At 34.6% G+C, this 20,102-nt stretch overlaps 1 protein-coding gene across 2 annotated transcripts in view; it reads left to right on the plus strand.

Annotated features, from left to right (window-relative positions):
• Positions 1 to 18,220, plus strand: part of FERMT2 (fermitin family member 2) — a 136,413-nt gene extending 118,193 nt beyond the window's left edge. The window contains exons 11-16 of one of the 2 annotated variants that reach the window (XM_027861125.1): positions 6,096 to 6,202; positions 6,345 to 6,566; positions 8,574 to 8,594; positions 9,125 to 9,249; positions 15,393 to 15,534; positions 16,929 to 18,220. In XM_027861125.1, coding sequence (XP_027716926.1) covers positions 6,096 to 6,202; positions 6,345 to 6,566; positions 8,574 to 8,594; positions 9,125 to 9,249; positions 15,393 to 15,534; positions 16,929 to 17,102 — 791 coding nt within the window. In that variant the 3' untranslated portion in view covers positions 17,103 to 18,220. The remainder of the gene's footprint in view (positions 1 to 6,095; positions 6,203 to 6,344; positions 6,567 to 8,573; positions 8,595 to 9,124; positions 9,250 to 15,392; positions 15,535 to 16,928) is intronic. The other variant, XM_027861126.1, reaches the window with a different exon arrangement.
• The last annotated feature ends 1,882 nt before the right edge of the window (positions 18,221 to 20,102 follow it).

Below are 20,102 nucleotides of genomic sequence, written 5' to 3' on the forward strand. Positions count from 1 at the left end.
TGTGTCCTCCTTCACTCCTTTAAAAGAGGTGGCCCTTCTCTTTGCCAAGGCCAACTCCTTTACATGTACCCTTGATCCCATCTTTTCCTGTCTTCTTTAGCAAATTGCTTCTCACTCTTTCTAACCTTGAGTGTCTCCCTTTTGTAAAGGCTCCCTTTTTTTACTGCCTAAAATCATGCCCCTGTCATCTTCATCCTTATAAAAAACCTCTTCCTTGGTCCTTGCATCCCCATTAGATGATATCTTCCCATTCTCAGGTGAACTGAGCTGAAAAAACTATCTACTCTAGGTGTTCCTATTTCCTCTCCTCTGGCTTCCAACCTCATCATTCAACTGAAACTGTCCTCTTCAAAATTAACATTGTTTTCTTAATTGCCAAATTGAATGGCCTTTTCTAAATCCTTATCCTCCTTGACCTTTCTGCAACATTTGAAAAAAATTGCTCACTGCCTCCTAGATACACTTTCTTCTCTAGGTTTTTGTGACACTGCTCTCTCCTAGTTCTTCTCCTACCCATCTGACCATTCTTCAGTCTCCTTTGCTAGATCTTCATCCATGTGATGCCTACTAACCATAGATGTTCCATAAGTCTCTGTCTTGGTCCCTTTTCTCTTTTCTTCTTCCTCATTTGATGATCCTATGAGATTCCATGGGTTCAATCATCATCATAAGATGATTCCCAGATCTATGTATCCAGCCCCCTAGTGTCTCCCCTAAGCTCTAGTCTCACATCACCAACTGCCTTTTGAATGTCTCATGTTGGATGTCCTATAGGCATCTGAATTCAACATGTCAAAAATAGAACTCATTATCTTTCCCCTCACGCCCTCCATTCTTCCCAACTTGTATATTATTGTGAAGTCATTATCATCTTCCCAATCATCCAGTCTTAAAACCTGTTTTATTCTGATTCCTCACTCTCATTCACCCCATATATCCAACTTGTTGTCAAATCTTGTCAACTTCTCCATATGTGTCCTCTTTTGGTACTTGGATAGCCACCGCTCCAGTGTGGTCTCTCATGATCTCACACCTGGACTACTGCAATAGGATTCTAACCAGTTTCCTTCCCTCAAGTCTCTCCAATCTAATACATCTTCCACACAATTTCTAAAGTGATTTTCCTTAAAGCATAGGTCTGACCATATTATCCGAATACTCAGTCGATTCCAATGATTCCCTTTTCCACCAGGATTAACTATAAAATGCTTTGTTTGACATTTAAAACCCATTACAACCTGGCCCTTTCCTATCTTTCCTTTATATTCTTTTTGATCTTTTCCATGTATATTCTATGATCTGGCTACAGTGACCTACTTGCTATTCCTCACAGACAACATGATATTTGCGCTGTCTGGCCTCCATGCCTGGAATGATTTTTCTCTTTTCACTTCTGTAGTAGGCCTTTCCCAATCCCATCAGCTTTCCACCAAAGATTACCTTCCATCTACACTGTATATATTTATATACATGTTGCCTCCTCCACTAGAATGTTAGTTCCTTGAGGGCAGAGACTGATTTTGGCTTTCCCTGTATCCCTAGTGCTAAACACATTACCTGACACGTAATCAACACTTAATAAATGATTCTTGACCCACTATCTGACTATTATTAACCAGCATTGGCCCTGAAAAGAGTTGAGAAAATGCACCTCCTTTCCTTCCTTGCCAGGGAGTATGGGTGTCTGACACAGTTGATATATTGGTTAGTTTGACCAAACTACTTTTTTTTTCCCGTCTTTTTTCTTCAATTTTTTAAAAACTGTGTTCAGGAAAAGGAAAGGGATATTGTCAGAAATTATATAAAAACAAAATGTATCAATAAAAAAAATTTTAATGTCCTGGAGCTCAGGGAATTTATATGTGTCTTTGGACATCAGTAAAGAATCCTTTGAATATAAGGCTCTAAGATAACTCCAAAAGATTCATGGTGGAAAATGTTATCCACATCCCAAGAAAGAACTTTGGAGTCTGAATGCAGATGGAAGCGTACTATTTGCTCTCCTTTTCTTTTGTTGTTTTATTTTGTTTCTTCTTTCACGTGGTTCCTCTCGTTAGTTCTAATTCTTCTTTATATCCTAAGTAATGTGAAAATATGTTTAATATGAATGTATAAGTAGAGCCTATATCAGATTACATGCTGTCTTGGGGTGGGGGAGAAAATTTAAAGCTCAAAATCTGATGAAAGTGAATGTTGAAAACGAAAAATAAATTAATTAATTATAAAAAAAAAAGAAAGAATCCTTTGTTTGCTTTTTAAACAGGACATTTACCATAGCAATGGCAAACATCTTAGGTTTAACACCCTGATGTCAGTTCTCAGTGGATTATTGAACAGTTATTTCTGTATAGTTGCACATGTCCCAGATTCTTGTATGAATTTAAAAGAACCAGAGAGTATACCTGGTCTGAGAATATTCAAGGCTGTTTTTTTAAGGGAAACATTTTTAATCAGTAAACAGTAGACACAGAGGAATCTTTTTTTATAATTGAGGATCCCCATGTTAAACATATCAACCATCATAAAAATTTTATTGAGTTGAAAAAGAAGGCACATGAGTTGGTAGTTACTGCTTTCCTGGTTACATTTTCTTGACTAAATCACCCTGTAATTTTCTCCATTATTTTGTAGTTTCCTCTTGGGAGTATCTTGAAAATTAATTGATCCTGAGTGCTTGTGAAGTTATATCATTTCCAGCTGAATTTCTTCTATATATTTTTGTTCAGGCTTAGTCCCTCTTTGTAACTTCATCATCTTATGGATCCTCCCATTTTCTTACATGGTGCATGTGTTACAGTAAAAACCCAGTTGTAGGGATACCAATCACTAATAGAACAGTGATGCTGTTGACATTTTTGCCTCAAGATTATTTGTTGTCCATCTGGTTTCAACTTTAAGTGCTCTTCCCAAAAATTTTACTCAGCTAGATGTGTCACCAAGCATACAAAAATCATTGTTTTCCCAGTTGTTTTTCACTGCTTTTCAAAGTGACATTCCTTGTCCTCCATTATCCAGCCATAATCTCCTGTCATTCCCTCTCTCTCTAACATCTATTTTATATCTTTATTTGGACTTCAGATCCTTCTACTCCATAGTAATTTCCCAGGCCATCACCCTGCTCTAGCTTCACTTTCCTCCCTTCCCAAAGTTGACCCAGTCATTAATCAGTTCAACATATACTTTTTGAATTCTTTGATCTTTCATATTCTTTGTTTCTTTGTCCTGTTGTCATTCAAGTACTAACTCAGAATTACTCCAACCATCTATCCTCCTCTGTTTGTACTCACCTGCTACTAAATGATGTACTAATTTACCACCATACTGACTAGATCCACTACAAACTTATGTTACATAATCTCAGTTGGGCCCTCAGCAAGACAGTCCTTTTATACTTCCCTAATTGATCATCACACTCTCTACAATGGCTATTCTAAATTTAAATGAAGTCTCTCGCCCTTTCATCAGAAGACCACCTCTCATATTTTACTGAGACCATAGAGGCCTATTAAAAGAAAATCTTTGTTTGGGTGTTTGCCCTCAATAATGAAGCAAACTCAGGTAGAGAAAATTTTAAACTTATCAAAAACACCAAGGCAGAAGTACTGTGTTGGTGGACTGACCACAAAGGACTAGCCCCCAGTATTTGAATCAGGGCTACTTTTAATAAAAATACAGTCTTTTTTAATAAGAAAGACAATCCTGATAAGTCCACATCTCTGAAAGAGGATGGGCCATAGCAACTCAGCTCTTCCCCCATTGCCACATCATAGAGATATAAGATTAGAGGTAAGGGAGATGGGATTTAAGCACATGTGACTACATGAAACCTCATATATAGGGGATGGGATCAAAGTTCATCCACCTCTCACAAAAGACAGGTTAACATTATCCAGAAGACAAACCAGTCTGGAAACAGTGGAGATCACTACATAAATTTCAGCAGGCCATTTGCCATAAACTCCTTCTTCCTTGTTTTACTTCATGAAACTCCTTGATATCACTTCTCCCTTCCCCCTTTCACTTTTTTTTTTTTTTTTTTGGCTGCAGTCTCTGATGATTCCTTATCTAGGCTAATTTCTCTACTTAAACCTTTCCCCTCCTCTGTCTTCCACCAGATTATTCCCATAATCATCTCTTGTCTCTCTAATCTTCAATTGCTTCCTATCTATTGCCTCATACCATTCTGCCTACAAACACTCTCTCCCATCATTAATACTTTCACCTGATCCCCACAAGCTTTTATTAGAATGTAACCTCCCTTTAGGGCAGTCAGGAAGATCTGAGTTCAAATTCAGTCTTAGCCATTTATTAGCTGTGTGATCCTGGGAAAATCACTTGACCTTTATCTGCCTCAGTTTCTTCATATGTAAAATGGAAATAATAAAAGCACCTACTATCCAGAATTGTTGTGAGGATGAAGTGAGATAATAATTGTAAAGCACTTAGAACCATACTTGGTACATAATAAGCACTATATAAATGTTAGCGGTTACTGCTATTGTTATCATTGCCACATTTATTCGGTGTGTCTATTTCATTGATTCATTTATTTAACTTCAGAATTCTTGTTGGATATCACTAAACTGAATCAAAAATTATTTTATAATGCTCCCCTTGCTAATTTTTACTCCCTTATATGGCCTGTGGCCTAGAAGTAGGCCTTTTAAAACAAAATACTCTCTTTCACTTAATATTAGGGAGGAACACTTAAAAAAAAATTCTAGGGATAGATTTTCATCCTTATATATTTTTATACATAAAAGAATATAGTCTTTGAATTTTCTTCACAGAAGAATGAAGTAGTGATTTGTTAATATTCTTGAAGTTTTTCCCACAAGTACCAGATTTCAAAAGTTTCTTCTGTAATTCTCAGATGAAAATTAGAATTGTGATGTCTGAGTAAATCTTTTCTTGAACTTGCCTCATAAAGTTTTTTTCTATTGTGAACTCCACTAGGAGCATTGCCATCATTTACTCATATATTCTTTCTTGATAGCTATAAAAATAGGAACTTAGGGGCAGCTAAGTGGCACAGTGGATAGAGCACCAGCCCTGAAGTCAGGAGGACCTGAGTTCAAATCTGGCCTCAGACCAAACACTTGACACTTACTAGCTCTGGGGACCCTGGGCAAGTCACTTAACCCCAATTGCCCAAAATGAATGAATGAATGAATAAATAAATAAATAAATTATTAAATAAATAAATAAATGAAAATAGGAGCTTCTACCATATCGTCTTCCATACACAATGAAGTACAGAGTTCCTATCCTGTGTGGTCTCTGAAATGAACATTGATTGATGCATGATCTCTGAAGCCTTTGCCATAGCTGTACTGTTCTTAAGCTATCAATACTACATGTTCCTATAATTAACAGAATCTTTGTTCCTGAAAATTTTCCCAGGAAAAGAAATTCTGAAATTGAGCTTTATTTCCCACTTTCTCATTTATGCAGTTGCATATAATTTTGTTTAACAGATTTATTCCTAAAATATTATCAGTTGAATTTGTTATTGTTGTTGTTCAGTTCTTTCAGTCATGTTTGGCTCTTCATGAGCCCATTTGGGATTTTCTTGGCAAAGATAGTAGAATAGTTGACCATTTCCTTCTCCAGCTCATTTTACAAATGAGGAAACTGCAGCAAATAGGGTTAAGTGAATTGCCTAGGGTCACACAGCTAGTAAATGTCTCTTTGAACTCATGAAGATGAGTTCTGACTCCAGCCTCAGCCCTCTGTCCACTGTGCCTCTCAGCTGTTGGAATTTTTGTTTTATTTATTTATTTATTTATTGTAATTCACATTGTATTTTGAAAGTAATTGCTGTTTAAAGAAATTGCTTGTTAATGAGAATTCCTTTCATAAAGAAACTGTGCCAAAGACCACTTAGATCACCACAAGCAGAATTCTATAAATGTAAATTTAAGGTATCCTTAAGGAGTTTGGTCCAAAGTTCATGCATTCCATAACAGTGATAATGAACTTTTCGAGTCACTACAAAATGAAAGTTTACTTAAGGTTTGGAATTTTGTGTTGAAGATATATTGACCTGTAATTTTAAAAAAAAATTAAAATAATTTTCTCATTTTAAATTATAGGATGTGAAGTTACTCCAGATGTAAACATTTCAGGTCAAAAATTTAATATTAAGCTCCTAATTCCAGTTGCAGAGGGTATGAATGAAATTTGGCTTCGTTGTGACAATGTAAGTTTTTCATTTAAAATGCAATATAAATCTTGGTTCTCATTTTCATACATAGGGGCCATATAATCATTGAAACCCCTCTTTATTATTATGTTTTTCATGCTTATTTAAATTTTATTATTAAATTTCTCTACTATTGTAGGAAAAACAGTATGCACACTGGATGGCAGCTTGCAGATTAGCCTCCAAGGGCAAGACCATGGCAGACAGTTCTTATAACTTAGAAGTTCAGAACATTCTTTCATTTCTGAAGATGCAACATTTGAATCCAGATCCTCAATTAATACCCGAGCAAATCACAACTGATATTAATCCTGAGTGTTTGGTGTCGCCTCGATACCTAAAGAAGTACAGAAATAAGCAGGTATTCATTTCTTAGTACAGTTTTGTTGTGTTTTGTTTATATATATATATAAATTTGTCTTTAGAATTCAAATTTAGCTTTATTTTTCTTATTTACTTAGAAATCTTAATGAGCATTCTTTGTTTCCTACCAGGTGGATAGAGAAAACTAAATTTAGTTTCACTTGATTTATATTTAAATGATCTATTTAATAATAATTATTAAAATAGATTTCATTTGATGGAAATTCTCAGAAGTTTCAGTCAGTCAGCATTCATCTTGGCATTTCAGATTGTTCAGGTTACAGTGAGATTTTCATATGATATGTGGTGAAGAAAGTAGTAAGGAAAGGAAGAAATGCTGTCCTAGAGATAGTTATGGAATTTTGATTTCAGTTTTAAAAAGAAAAGTAAAATGAAAAATAAATTCATTTTAATTTTTTTAACAAATACTCTATAAAGAGATATTTTTATAGGATACAGTTTCCAGAAGGTAAGTTTTCAAAAACCATCAAGGCAGACCCTCAGCTTTTAGCAATTAGCGTATATACTATATCATTATCAAATTAGTATCAGATGAGAAGCTTAAATATAATAATGAGAGCTACGAAGCATTTTAATGATGTTCAAATCAAATTATGAAATCTCTTTCCCATAGATCTTTAAGATGGCATAGTTACCTATCTTTTAGAATTTTGGGCACAAAGCCATTATAGTCAGTAGGTCTTAAATCAAGGCCTATATTAAAGGCCGTCCCAGTCATACAGATTTTGGTTTCTTTTTATAGTAAAGTTTTAAAATATTATATCCTTTATTCTGTTGTTTCTGTCATCAGTGACTTATTTCATTAGCATAGCATAGCATTCTTCCTGCCACTTAGTTTTTAATTACTCAATACTAAGTGGGAGTGGGGGGCGATGAATGGAGGTCTACAGGGCTTCATCCCATCAAAGTACTTTGTAGACTAAAAAATTTGAAAACCACTATACTAGATTATTCTTTATGACTCTTTGCCTCTATGAATCCATATTGATCAGAAATGCATTGCATACTTTTGAATCACTAGTGTCAAAATTTAACATCATTTTAGTCTCTTGAATCTATTTCACATTCCACACAAAGATTAACATTATAAGACCTGCCATAGATGTATTTTAAACTGATAATAAACTGAGTCTCTTAAGAAAAGAGTTGCTCTGGGGCAGCTAGGTGGTGCAGTAGATAGAGCACTGGCCCTGGAGTTAGGAGGACCTGAGTTCAAATCAGACACTTAACACTTGCTAGCTGTGTGACTGTGGGTAAATTGCTTACCCCCATTGCCTAACCAAAAAAAAAAGAAAAGAGAAGAGTTGCTCAGTTTTTATATCTGATAAATGTCTACTTGAGTAGGATAGTTTTTTTTTTATGTCTATAGCCTCTGGAGTCTTAGACAGTAGTGCTTTTTTCTCTCTCTCCAGGGAAAAGGATTCAAAAAGCAAATGGCAATTGAAGGCTCTGGTTTACTGCTTTAATTTTAGAAACACTATGTTCATTGTAATGTTTAATGCACTTGATTTTTTATTTTACTTATCTGAAACAGTAGTGCATGAATGGTATTACTTTTTACTGCCTCTGAGGTAATGAACTATTTTGAATATTTATATTGTTTTCCACTTTAAAAATAACGAGTTCTACTATAACCAGTTACAGCTTGGAAATGAGGTAAAAAGTGGTTTTTCTTTCTTATGTATTTTCTCCCCACAAATGTGTGCACATATAGAAGCTTAGTGTTTTAGTAACACAAAAATTTTTAAATGATTTCAAATAATTCTTAGTGTAGTTCTCAAATAAAAATGGATCTGTGCTTCCTTGTTTTCATTTCCATGCTTACATTCATTTTGCTTGGTTTCTTCCTAAGGAATTTTGCATGATTTTTGGCTATAATTTTGGTTTGCAGTTGACTATGACTTTTTCTTTGCTTTGTTGCCATTTTCTGATTCCTTTTTTTTCTTTCTGCTTCTTTTTTCTTTACTTCCATTGCCATCCACAGCCAGGCTATATAAGAGATTTGGTAAGTTCACAGTATTTAAAAGTAGACACATAACAGAGAATAACTTCACTACTCTTGTATTTACACTGTTTTTATGTGTATATATGTATGTGTGATGTAAAAAAAAAGTCTACAATTTTTTCCTGATTACTTAAAAATAAAAAATGCTTTCTAGTTATTTAAACACTACAAAACTGCTAAGAAATATCTTCTGCTAGAAACTTTCATTTCAGTAACTCATTCCATGTTTACATTTTGAAGCCAGTTTTATTCTTTAGAAAAACCATCATGTAGGACAGAATTATTATTTTTATGTCACATAAAACCATAGAAATACTTTTACTTATAATAGATATCTCAAGTAACAGCTATGTCTCATGATATTTTTTATATTTGCTATGGGGTAACATATGGAATTAAGCATTAGAAATTAATATAAAGTGTTTTTTGGCACTAATTAGTTCATATTCTTGTCATGCATATTTTTAGCATAACAACAGTTCTTTAAAGATAAATAACTAATAATAAAGATGGTGTTTAATTATATGCAGATCACAGCAAGAATCCTGGAAGCTCATCAGAATGTAGCTCAGATGAGTCTTATTGAGGCCAAAATGCGATTTATTCAAGCTTGGCAATCTTTACCAGAATTTGGCATCACACACTTTATTGCAAGGTTAGTGACTCTGCTAAATATCACTATAAGCTTCAAAAATTATGAATTTATAATAAAAACATGAAGTATGAGCTCTCTCTTTTCTCTAATCCCATATCTGTAACCTAACGTTTAACATCATCTCCCATTTTCTATTTTCTGTTGTCTCTGAGAAAGGAGGTGGCCTTTCTCCTTGCCAGGTTCAGACCTTGTATTTGTGCTATTGATCCCATTTTCTCTAGCAGATTGCTCCCTGTCATCCTCTCTTTAATTTCTGTTCTATCCTTTTACATTGGTATCTTCCCTACTGCCAATAAATATGTCTTCTTCATACTTGAAAACTTTCATATGACCCCAGAATCCACTCGAACCATTGTCTTATGTCTCACTTCCCTTTCATCTCCAAACTATTAGAAAAAATTATCTATATTTGTTGCTTCCACTTCCTGGTGTTCCAGTTACTTTTTATCCCCTTACAATCTACCTAAACTTTCAACTGAAACTTCTCTTTCTAGGGTAACCAATAATCTTGTGAATGCTAACTTTGATGGCTTTTACTTAGTTCTTATGCTTCTTTATTTCTCTGCAAGAGTTAACAATGTTGACCACCTTCTCCCTGGGTTTTCATAACACTGCTCTCTTTTGGTTCTCCTACATTTCTGACCACTCCTCACTCTCCTTTCTCCATCCCACCCACACCCCCCATAACAGTCAGGTCCACAAACATTTATTAGATGCTTAATATGTATCAGGCACAGTGTACAAAGAAATCCAAAGACCCAGTCTCCTAAGAAGTTCTAAAGGGGGAGAGACTTGATACAGGGAGATTGGTTAGATGCCTGTTGCATTATTGAAGGCTTCTGAGCCTACTACTCCACAGTAATAGTTATGTAAGTGGAGAGAAGGGGACATATACAGAAAAGGACGAGAAGAGAGTATTGACTTAACATATTGGCTATATGGGATGAGTGAGGACAAGAAGTCAAGGATGACATTAAGGTTGCAAGCCTGGGTAACTGTGAGGATTGTGGTATTCTCAACAGTAATAAGAAAGTTCAGAAGAGGTGAAGGTTTGAAGGGAAAGATAATGAGTTCTGTTTTCACTATTGAATTTGAGATGCCTAGTTAGTGATGTGACTTAGAAACATTAGAGAGATGATAATTGAACTCATGAGGACTGATGCAGTGATCAAGTGAGATAGAGGGAAAAGAGAAGGCTCAGGACAGAGGGACACTCATGGTTAGTAGATGTGATATGAATGCCAGTTGAGCAAAGGAAATTGAGGAGCAGCAAGTAGAAGGAGAACCAGAAGCAAACAGTGTCACAAAAACTTAAAGAGGAGAGAGAACTCTGATAAAGAAGGGAAGCAACAGTTTCAAAAATGGCAGGGGATTCAAGAAAGATAAAGGATGAGGAAAACTCATTAGATCTGATGATTACAGGATCATTGGTTCTGTGAATTAGTACATCCATTTTTGGAAACATGCAAATAAAATGACTGAAATATCCATATACTTTCAGAGATTCTAACTGCTAGAAATATATCCCAGGGATATATTTAATGACATAGAAAGTTCCCATATACACCAGAATATTTATAAGAACATTTTTTTATAGTAGCAAAAAACTGGAAACAAAATAGATGCCAGTCATTTAGGGGATGGCTAAACAAATTGTGGTACATGAATGTAAAAAAAAAAAAAAAGCCATGCTGTAAAAAGCAGGGAATATGGATGAATACAGAAAATCAAGACTTGCATGAATTGATGCAGAGTGAAGTAAGCAGAGCCAAGAAAAGAATATATGCAGGGCAAATGATGTAAATGGAAAGAACAAGCCGAAAAGAATTGAAAGGAAGTGTTGCAAAATTACAAAGAACAATCATGACCCAAAAGAAATCAGACAGAAAAACCTGGAAAGACTTGTATGGTCTGATGCTGAGTGAAGTGAGCAGAACCACAAGAACGTTGTACACAATAACAGCCACATTGTGCAATGACTAAACTTAGCGCTTCCCAGCAATATAAGGATCTAAGACATCTTCAAAGGCCTTGTAATAGAAAATGCTATCCACATCCAAAGAAAGAACTATGGAAGTTGAATTGCTCATTTTTTTCTCTTCTGTTGAATTTTGTTTCCTCTTTCTGGTGGTTCCTCCTGTTGGTTCTAATTTTTACTTACCACATCACTAATATGAAAATATCTTTAATAGGAATGTATAGTATAGCCTATATCAGATTGTGTGCTGTCTTGGGAAGGGTAGTGGGGAGGAAGGGGGAGAAAAATTTTAAACTTAAAAGCATATGCAAGTGATTGTTGATAAATCAAAGTAAATTAATAAAAAAATAAAAAGAAATCAGAAAATAACTCCACCTACCCCTTTGCATGGATTGGAAGTCTTCCGGTATGAAAGATTGCATATTTTTTCATATTTTTCAATATATTGATCATTTTTGTTCATTGTTTTTTCTCTTCCTCATTTTCTATTTTTTTTTTTTTAATTCTTTGTTGTACAAGATGGCTCTATGAGACAGGGAGAGGAAAAACATAGGGGGATATTTAGGTGAAATCAAAACCAAATGATAATAAAAAATCATTGGGAACTTTGGAGAGAGCAGTTTCAGTTGAACAATGAGGCAAAAATCAGGATTGCTAAAGGATTAGAAGCAAGTAAGAGAGGAAGAAGTAAAGTGTAGTATGGTTCTCCTAGTGTAAATAACTTTCTTAAAGAGTCCAACTGAGAAGGATAAGAAAGATAATAGGATAATAGCTAGAGGAATGGTAGGATCATGGGAGTTTTGTGTGGTTGTACCAGTTTTCCACCAGGGTTCTTTTTTTTTTCTCCACGTATTCTCTCTGATCTCATCAGCTTCCTTGTATTCAACTATTATCTCTAATTGTATTTAGCTTGTTTATACACGTAGTTGTTTGCATCTCTCCCGCATTGGATTGTGAGCTCCTCTAGGGTAACAGCTGTTCTTTGCCCTTTTTTTGTATCCCTAGCACTTAGCACAGTACTTGACATATTCTAGACACTCATTAAATATTTATTGGAGGGAGAGGCCAAGATGCTGGAGGAAAGGCAGGGACTCACCAGAGTTCCCCCCAAAAACCCCTCTGAACAACTTTAAATAATGCCTCAAAACAAATTCTGGAGTGGCAGTCACAAAAGGACAGAGTGAATCAGTTTTCCAGCCCAAGACAACTTAAAAGGTCATTAGGAAGATCGGTGTAGACAGCACCCCAGCAAACCAGCAGTAGGCCTTGTGAGCAATTACAGGGGGGTAGGGTGGAGGGGTGGGAAAGGCAGTAAACAACTGGTTAGAAGGCTGGCACTTTACTAGCACTAGGGGCAGAGATGCACAAAAATACAAGGCAGAGAAGAATGCCTTGGAAAGCTCACTGAAGAAAATAATTTCTTAAAACTTAGAATTGGGCAAGTAGAAGCTAATGACTATGAGACATCAAGAAACAAAATCAAAAGAATGAAAAAATAGAAGAAAATGTGAAATATCTCATGTGAAAAACAACTGACCTAGAAAATACATCCTGGAGAGATAATTTAAGAATTATTGTACTACCTGAAAGCCATGATCAAAAAAAGAGTCTAGATATCATCTTTCAACTGCCCTGATTTTCTAGAACAGAGGGTAAAATAGAAATTGAAAGAATCCACCAATCACCTACCTCCTCAAAGAGATCCCAAAATGAAAACTTCCAGGAATATTACAGCCAAATTCCAGAACTCCCAGGACAAGGAGAAAATATTTTAGCCAGAAAGAAACAGTTCCGATATTATGGAGCCACAGTCAGGATAACACAAGATTTTGCAGTTTCTACATTAAGAGATCAGAGGTCTTGGAATATGATATTCCAGAGGGCAAAGGAGCTAGGATTACAATTAAGAATCATCTACCCAGCAAAACTAAGTATCCTTTCGGGGGAAAAAAATGGACATTCAGTGAAACAGAATTTTCAAGCATTCCTGATGAAAAGACCAGAGCTGAATAGAAAATCTGACTTTCAAATAAATACAAGACTCAAGAGAAGCATGAAAAGGTAAACAAGAAAGAGAAATTATAAGGAATTCCATGAGGTTAAACTTTTTTATTTACATTCCTACCTGGGAAGATGATACTTGTAACTTGTTAGAAGGACTGTACATAAATAGGACACAGGTGTGAATTGAATATGATGAGATAATTATATAAAAAATAAAATTAAGATGTGAGAAAAAGGAATGCACTGGGAGAAGGAAAAGAGAGGTAGAATGGGGTAAATTATCTGACATTAAAGAGGTGCAAAAGAGCTTTTGCAGTGGAGGGGAAGATGGAGAGGTGAGGGGAGTGCGTGAACCTTACCCTCATCAGAATTGTCTCAAAGAAGAAGTAACACACCATACTCAGTTGGGTATAGAAATCTGTCTTAATCTACAGGACAATAGAAAGGGCGTGGGTGCTGATAGAAGGGAGCATGGGTTGGGGGAGATGGTAGTCAGAAGCAGAATATTTTTGAGGACAGACAGGGTGAAAGGAAAAAGAGAATAGGGGGGATAGGATGGAGGGAAACACACAATCATCATAATTGTGAAAAAAATTTAGAGCAGGTATCACTGATAAAGGCCTTATTTCTCATATATATATAGAGAACAAATTCAAATTTATAAAGATTAGAGCCATTCCCCAGTTGATAAATGATCAAATGATATGACCAGGTAGTTTTCACACAAAGTAAACAAAGTTATAGCCATATGAAAAAAATACTCAAAATCAATATTAATTAAAGAAATGCAAATTAAAACAGCTATGAGCGACCATCCCACGCCTATCAGATTGGCTAATATGACAGAAAAGAAAAATGGCAAATGTTGGAAGGGATATGGGAAAATTGATACACTAATGCACTATTAGTGAAGTGATATACTGATTCAACCATTCTGGAGAACAATTTGGAACTATGCTCAAAGGACTATAAAACCATGTATATCGTTTGACCAAGCAATACCACTCTAGGTCTGTATCCAAAGAGATAAAAAATAAAAAGGAAAAGGACTCATACGTACAAAAATATTTATAACAGCTTTTTTAGTGGTGGCAAAGAATTGGAAGTTGAGGGGATGTCCATCAATTGGGGAATGACTGAACAAGTAGTTCACAAGTATGATTGTGATGGAACACTAGTGTGATATAAAAATTAAAACAGGATGGTTTCAGAAAAACCTGGAAAGACTTATATGAAAAATGCTATCCATTTGCGAAGAAAGAACTGATGGACCAGATTGAAGCATACTTTTTCTTTACTTTCTTTATTTTTCTTGGGGTTTTTTGGTCAATGTTTTCTTTTACATGATAACATCTAAATATGTTTTGTATGACTGCACATTTATAACCTATATCAAATTGCTTACCTCAGTTGGGGAGGAGCAGAAAAGGGAGGAAGGGAGAGGATTTGGAACTCAAATTTTTTTTTAAATGAATGTTAAAAATTGTTTTTACAAGTAACTGGGAAAATGAAATACTAAATTTTTTAAAAATAAGTTTTTGTTGACTCACTCTCTTGGTGGTCTCATCAGTTCCCATGGGTTCAACTATCACTTTTATGCAGATTACTACTAAGTTTATGCACATAGCCAGTTTTGTCTCCCTCCTAACCTCTAAACCCACATCACCAGCTGACAGTTGGACATCTCAAAAGGCCCAAATTTCCCCCAAAACCTCCTCCTAACTTTCCTGTTTGTATTGAGGACAGGGTCTGTTTGTTTTGGAGTTTTTTTGTCTTAGTATATCCCAATCACCTAGCATAGTGCCTGACATAGAATGCACTTAATAAATACTTGTTAAATTGAATTCTATGTCTTCTGCTAATCATGGTATTAAGAAATTTAACCAATATGATATTCCTGCTTAGATACACACCATGATTAATAATAAACCTTAAGCCACATTAAAATGTAGTGTTTCTGTGACTTTTACAGAGCTTATGTATACAGAAAAAATAGAAATTCACTGTATTCAATGGGATTTCTGCTTTACTCCTATAAAAACAAAATATACACTTCAGAGTTATTAAATTAGTAGTATGTCCACCTATTTAAGCCTACTGAGTAACTGAAAATAAGATATTTTGTGTGGGTATCTTTGGCTTATATGAATAAATGTTGTAGGTTTCAAGGGGGCAAGAAAGAAGAACTGATTGGCATTGCCTATAATAGACTGATTCGGATGGATGCCAGCACTGGAGATGCAATTAAAACATGGAGATTCAGCAACATGAAACAGTGGAATGTGAACTGGGAAATAAAAATGGTAAGTAAATTTTTTTTCTTATCTATGTAGTCCTTTTACTGGAAATTGGAGTAAAGTATAAAAGATTGTTAAAGGCTCATCACTGCTACTGTAATATCATTAAATGTATAAACCTCAGTTCTTTTTTATTATAAAGGAAAAGCAGTGTGGCATTGTTCAAGACTTAGGACCTCTGTTTATCTTTAAATGTGAATACACTCCAATGTCAAATGATACCAAATATAGACGCCTCAAAGACAGAAAGGCCTAGGTTCAAGTTCTGCCATACTCTGGCTGTGTGACCCTAAGCAAGTCACTTAAATTCTCTTTACTACAGGCCAGATTTATGAAACATGTGATTCACAAGCTTCATGAGACCCACAACACTCCTGAGTGTGATCCAAAACAAATTAAAATGTAACTGGGAAATATTTAACAAAATAAAAATGCTATAAAACTTAGATAATATTACATTTTAAAACTAAGTCAATATACAGGCTACAGGGATTCTTATTTATGGATTAGTGGCCCCCTTTTCTTTTGAGTTTGACACCACAGCTCTAGGCGACTGTAAAAATATAAATTGAAGAGAAAGTACCAACCTGTGTTGGTAGAGGGAGTTTCCTCACCTGGGAGTTCTTATAGCAGTGAAATCATAGGTCCAAGTCCTCTTCCTATCCATTTTAATGGGTAAAGATAAACATCATAAACACTATACTCTGAGTCATTTGATATTGGGGTCCATTTGTATTTTAAAATGAACAGAATTCATTAGTCTTTAACAAGCTATAGTAAAGTTATGTAAAAACACAATTTGAAAAGTTTGTTTCAGAGTAGTAATATCCTTCAATGTCATGGTATGATTTCTTATAAATCCTTAGCAATGCCCATTCTATAGTTTTCATTTCTAGGATATTAAAGTTTCTGACACTTAAAGGTTAAATTTCTAAAGCAAATGTCAAATGAAACACAGGAAGTAGATTTTCTCCCAAGACTTCAAGAGACTTTCTCATTAATTGAATCACCAGATTAGATTCAGAGACTGGGAAAGCTGTAACTTCATGACCTAAATGTTTTTGCATTCATTTTTTTCCGAGAACATGAAAAGATTAAATGGAGAGGAGCAAGATTTATTTAGTGAACAGCAACCTATATGACTGAAAGGCATTAGAATTTTTTAAAATAGTAAGTATTTTGAGTACCACTGACTGTAAATATTTAATATAAATTTTCTTAGCATCAACCAAATAAAGCCATCTGACATGGGTGGCTGTAGTCAAGACAGATTAGGAAAGATAAATCAAGATGCTGCTAGAATTAAAGGAAAATTCCATTAATAGAAAATAATGGAATTAATGAATAGCTTTATTTGAATACTACAAAGCTATTTAAGCCTTTTTTACCTTTTGTTCTAGGTTACAGTAGAGTTTGCTGATGAAGTGCGATTGTCTTTCATTTGTACTGAGGTGGATTGTAAAGTAGTTCATGAGTTCATTGGAGGCTACATATTCCTCTCAACGCGTGCCAAAGACCAAAATGAAAGTTTAGATGAAGAGATGTTCTACAAACTTACAAGTGGTTGGGTGTGAGTTGAATGTATTGTATAATGAAACCTCATAGCCATTATCAATATTTAACTTTAAAAGCTGTTATTTGAAATATGCTGCTTATTAAAGTAAGCTTGAAATGTATCTCTTATCATGAAAAGTTTTTTAACCTTATCAGAAGATTAATTATCAGAACTTAATATGTACACTAAAAGCCACACCCATTAATCTACAATCATGCTACTATATATGGACAACAGTATGTGACAAACCTGCTTATAGCTGTAAAACTCAAGGTGATGAGAAGATCAGAAATTAAATTTGATCGATTTAAGCTAGCCAAATTTTAAGAAATACAAACCATTTACTATAATGCCATCCGGGCTTAAACTATATGAAGACTATTTATCATGTTTAACTCATGTGTTTTATTGTATATGTAAATTTGGCCTCATATTTAGAAGTAGCGTGTTTTAGACTTTATTTTATCGCTACCTGAATGGCCTGAAATTTTGGAAGAGTCATTGTGTTTGAACTTGAAGGATGATAATGTTAACTCTGTTATACCTATTTTATCTCTCTTATCCTTTTCCATTCATTTGTGTTTTTATTTTTACTCTTATACCATATTGTATGAAATATTTGCAGTATTCACCAGCATATTCACTATCTGCCTATAATATGCAACTTTTGCATTATAACATGAAGTAAAGGTCTATGAAGTATGCATTTTGTATAACTAATGTACAAACACAAATTTTATAAAATTGTACAGTTTTTTAAAACTAGTATCACTGATCAGCCAGGGCAAATGGCTTAGATTTAAAGTATCACCATTAATTATATGCTTTTAAAACTGTGTATATCAATTTGGTAGAAAGTAATTATAACAATGCATTTTTTATCTCTACTAAATTAAGTATGATTTTATTATAACTAGTAATGATTATGCCACAATGTCCTTCACTCTAATGTCAGAACTTGGCATTTCTAGCCTGTTGCACTCTTGCAGTCTGCACTGATGCTAGTTAGAGATTTCCAAATCCCACATAAGCCAAAAAAGAGCCAAGAAGTGGATTACCAGTATCGTTCAACATCCTATTGTTCAAAAACTGTATAAATGCATTTTATTTTAAATAAAAGCAAATTCTTTCACTTAACATTGGTTTTCTGTTGTTATGTTTATCAAAAATGAACTTTTACCTTTTCTGAAGAAGAATATCTGGTTGTTAGTATTACCTTTTGCTTTGGTGGCAGTCTGTCACCAAAATTCCAGAATGCCATGGCAAAAATATTCCACTGTTAAGAACTCAACCATTTGACCTGGGAATCTCTTTTTATTTCATTTATTAAAAACAAACTTTTAACAAAAATATCAGGTATCAGTCACCACAAAGCAATAGTCAGTAATACAAATTCTGTCAGTGTAAATGAATAGCCAAGTAATGACGTTCTTTTTCCCTGTAATACTTGGAGTTTCATTTTTTTCATTGAAGTTTAAATGAAAGGGAATAGCTTAAGGAAAAGATCATCTTATTTAGCTTTAAGCTTGTCATATGCTTATAGCTCTACCATTCTCCCTTTAACGAACATTAAACTCTAGACATCTTGGACTCTTCTGATTCCTTCATGCTTTCTATCTTGATTCTTCTTTTGCATTGTCTGTCTTCTCCTTCCTTTCTTTTGTATTTCATATTATATTATATTTATACTTCCATAATTCAGGTCCTTATGAAGGTCATACCTTCATTATTCTGCAATTGCAGCATAGCCTGTTAAGGTGTCTACTGCATAACCTTCTAACTGGTCTCCTTGCTTCTAGACTGTTAGATACTTATTTTATCACATCTATCCTATTTAAACATTTGTAGTGAGTTTCAGTTACTTACATAATTAAGTCTGGCATTTAAGGCTCTCTATAGCCTGACCACAAGAGCATCCACCTTTATCTCTCCACTGCTTTGTATGCATACCCTACACCCTAGTAAATTTGAATTACTTGCTCTTCCCCAAATACTCATTTCTATATCCATGTCTTTGTTTGTTAGCCCCTCTCCCTACCATCTTTACTTATTGAAACTCTTCCTGTTTTTTAGGACCAAGCTTGTATGTCACCTTCTCTGTGATGCCATGTCAGACCATCCCAGACAGAAGTGTTTTTTCCATAATTTTGCATATCTCTACTATTTCTTTCATACTCCTAACATTGAAGTTATTTGCATATATTTTTCTTCTCTAAGAGAGAAAACATGGCATAGTAGATAGAGTCGGCCTTAGAGTCTGAAAAACCTGAATTTGAATTCATCTTCTGATACATCTAAGACTGTAAGTTGCGGAACAGTTTCTGTAATGTTTCCTTAGTCCTTTGTTAAGTAGTCCAGTCAAAAAAAAAAAAGAAAGAAAGAAAGATGAAGTTAAATTTATGCCTGAGTGCACACAAATCATATCTTTAAATGATATAGAATTTTACCAAGGATTCAAGTCAAGGTCACCAGCCTATAATTATGGAAATCACTTTTTTGAAAATTAGGGTGCTCATGTATGCCTAATCTTGTGGCATGTTTCATTCCTCAGAGATCATCAACAGTAGTTCAACAATCATTTGCATTCTTTCAGTATTCTGGAATGTCATTTGTCTGTCACGTGACTTGAATTTGTTGAAGGTAGCTAAGATTTCTCTTACCATTTCTTCACTTTTCTTACATTTAATTCCCTCAAGTTGTTCTGCCTACACTTTAAAGATTCAGGGTCTTTTTCCATGATGGATAACCCAGAAGCAAAATAGGAATTAAATAGTTCTTTTTTCTCTCAGTTGTCTCAACCATTTTCACATTCATTTCAGTAAGGAATGAATTGTTCCCATCAAAGATTTTTTTAAAAGACCCTTTTGTTATCCTTAACATTTTTCAGATGTCCCAGATCATACTTGGCTTTAGCCTTCTTGATGTTCTTACAGGACCAGCTTCTCTTTTGTATTCATCCTCTATTGTATGACCTTGCTTCCAGACTTTGAGCAGGACTTTTTAATAGCAAATCTTAGCA

The sequence above is a fragment of the Vombatus ursinus genome, unplaced genomic scaffold, assembly GCF_900497805.2.
Source record: "Vombatus ursinus unplaced genomic scaffold, bare-nosed wombat genome assembly UNPS02014449.1, whole genome shotgun sequence".
NCBI lineage: Eukaryota > Metazoa > Chordata > Mammalia > Diprotodontia > Vombatidae > Vombatus > Vombatus ursinus.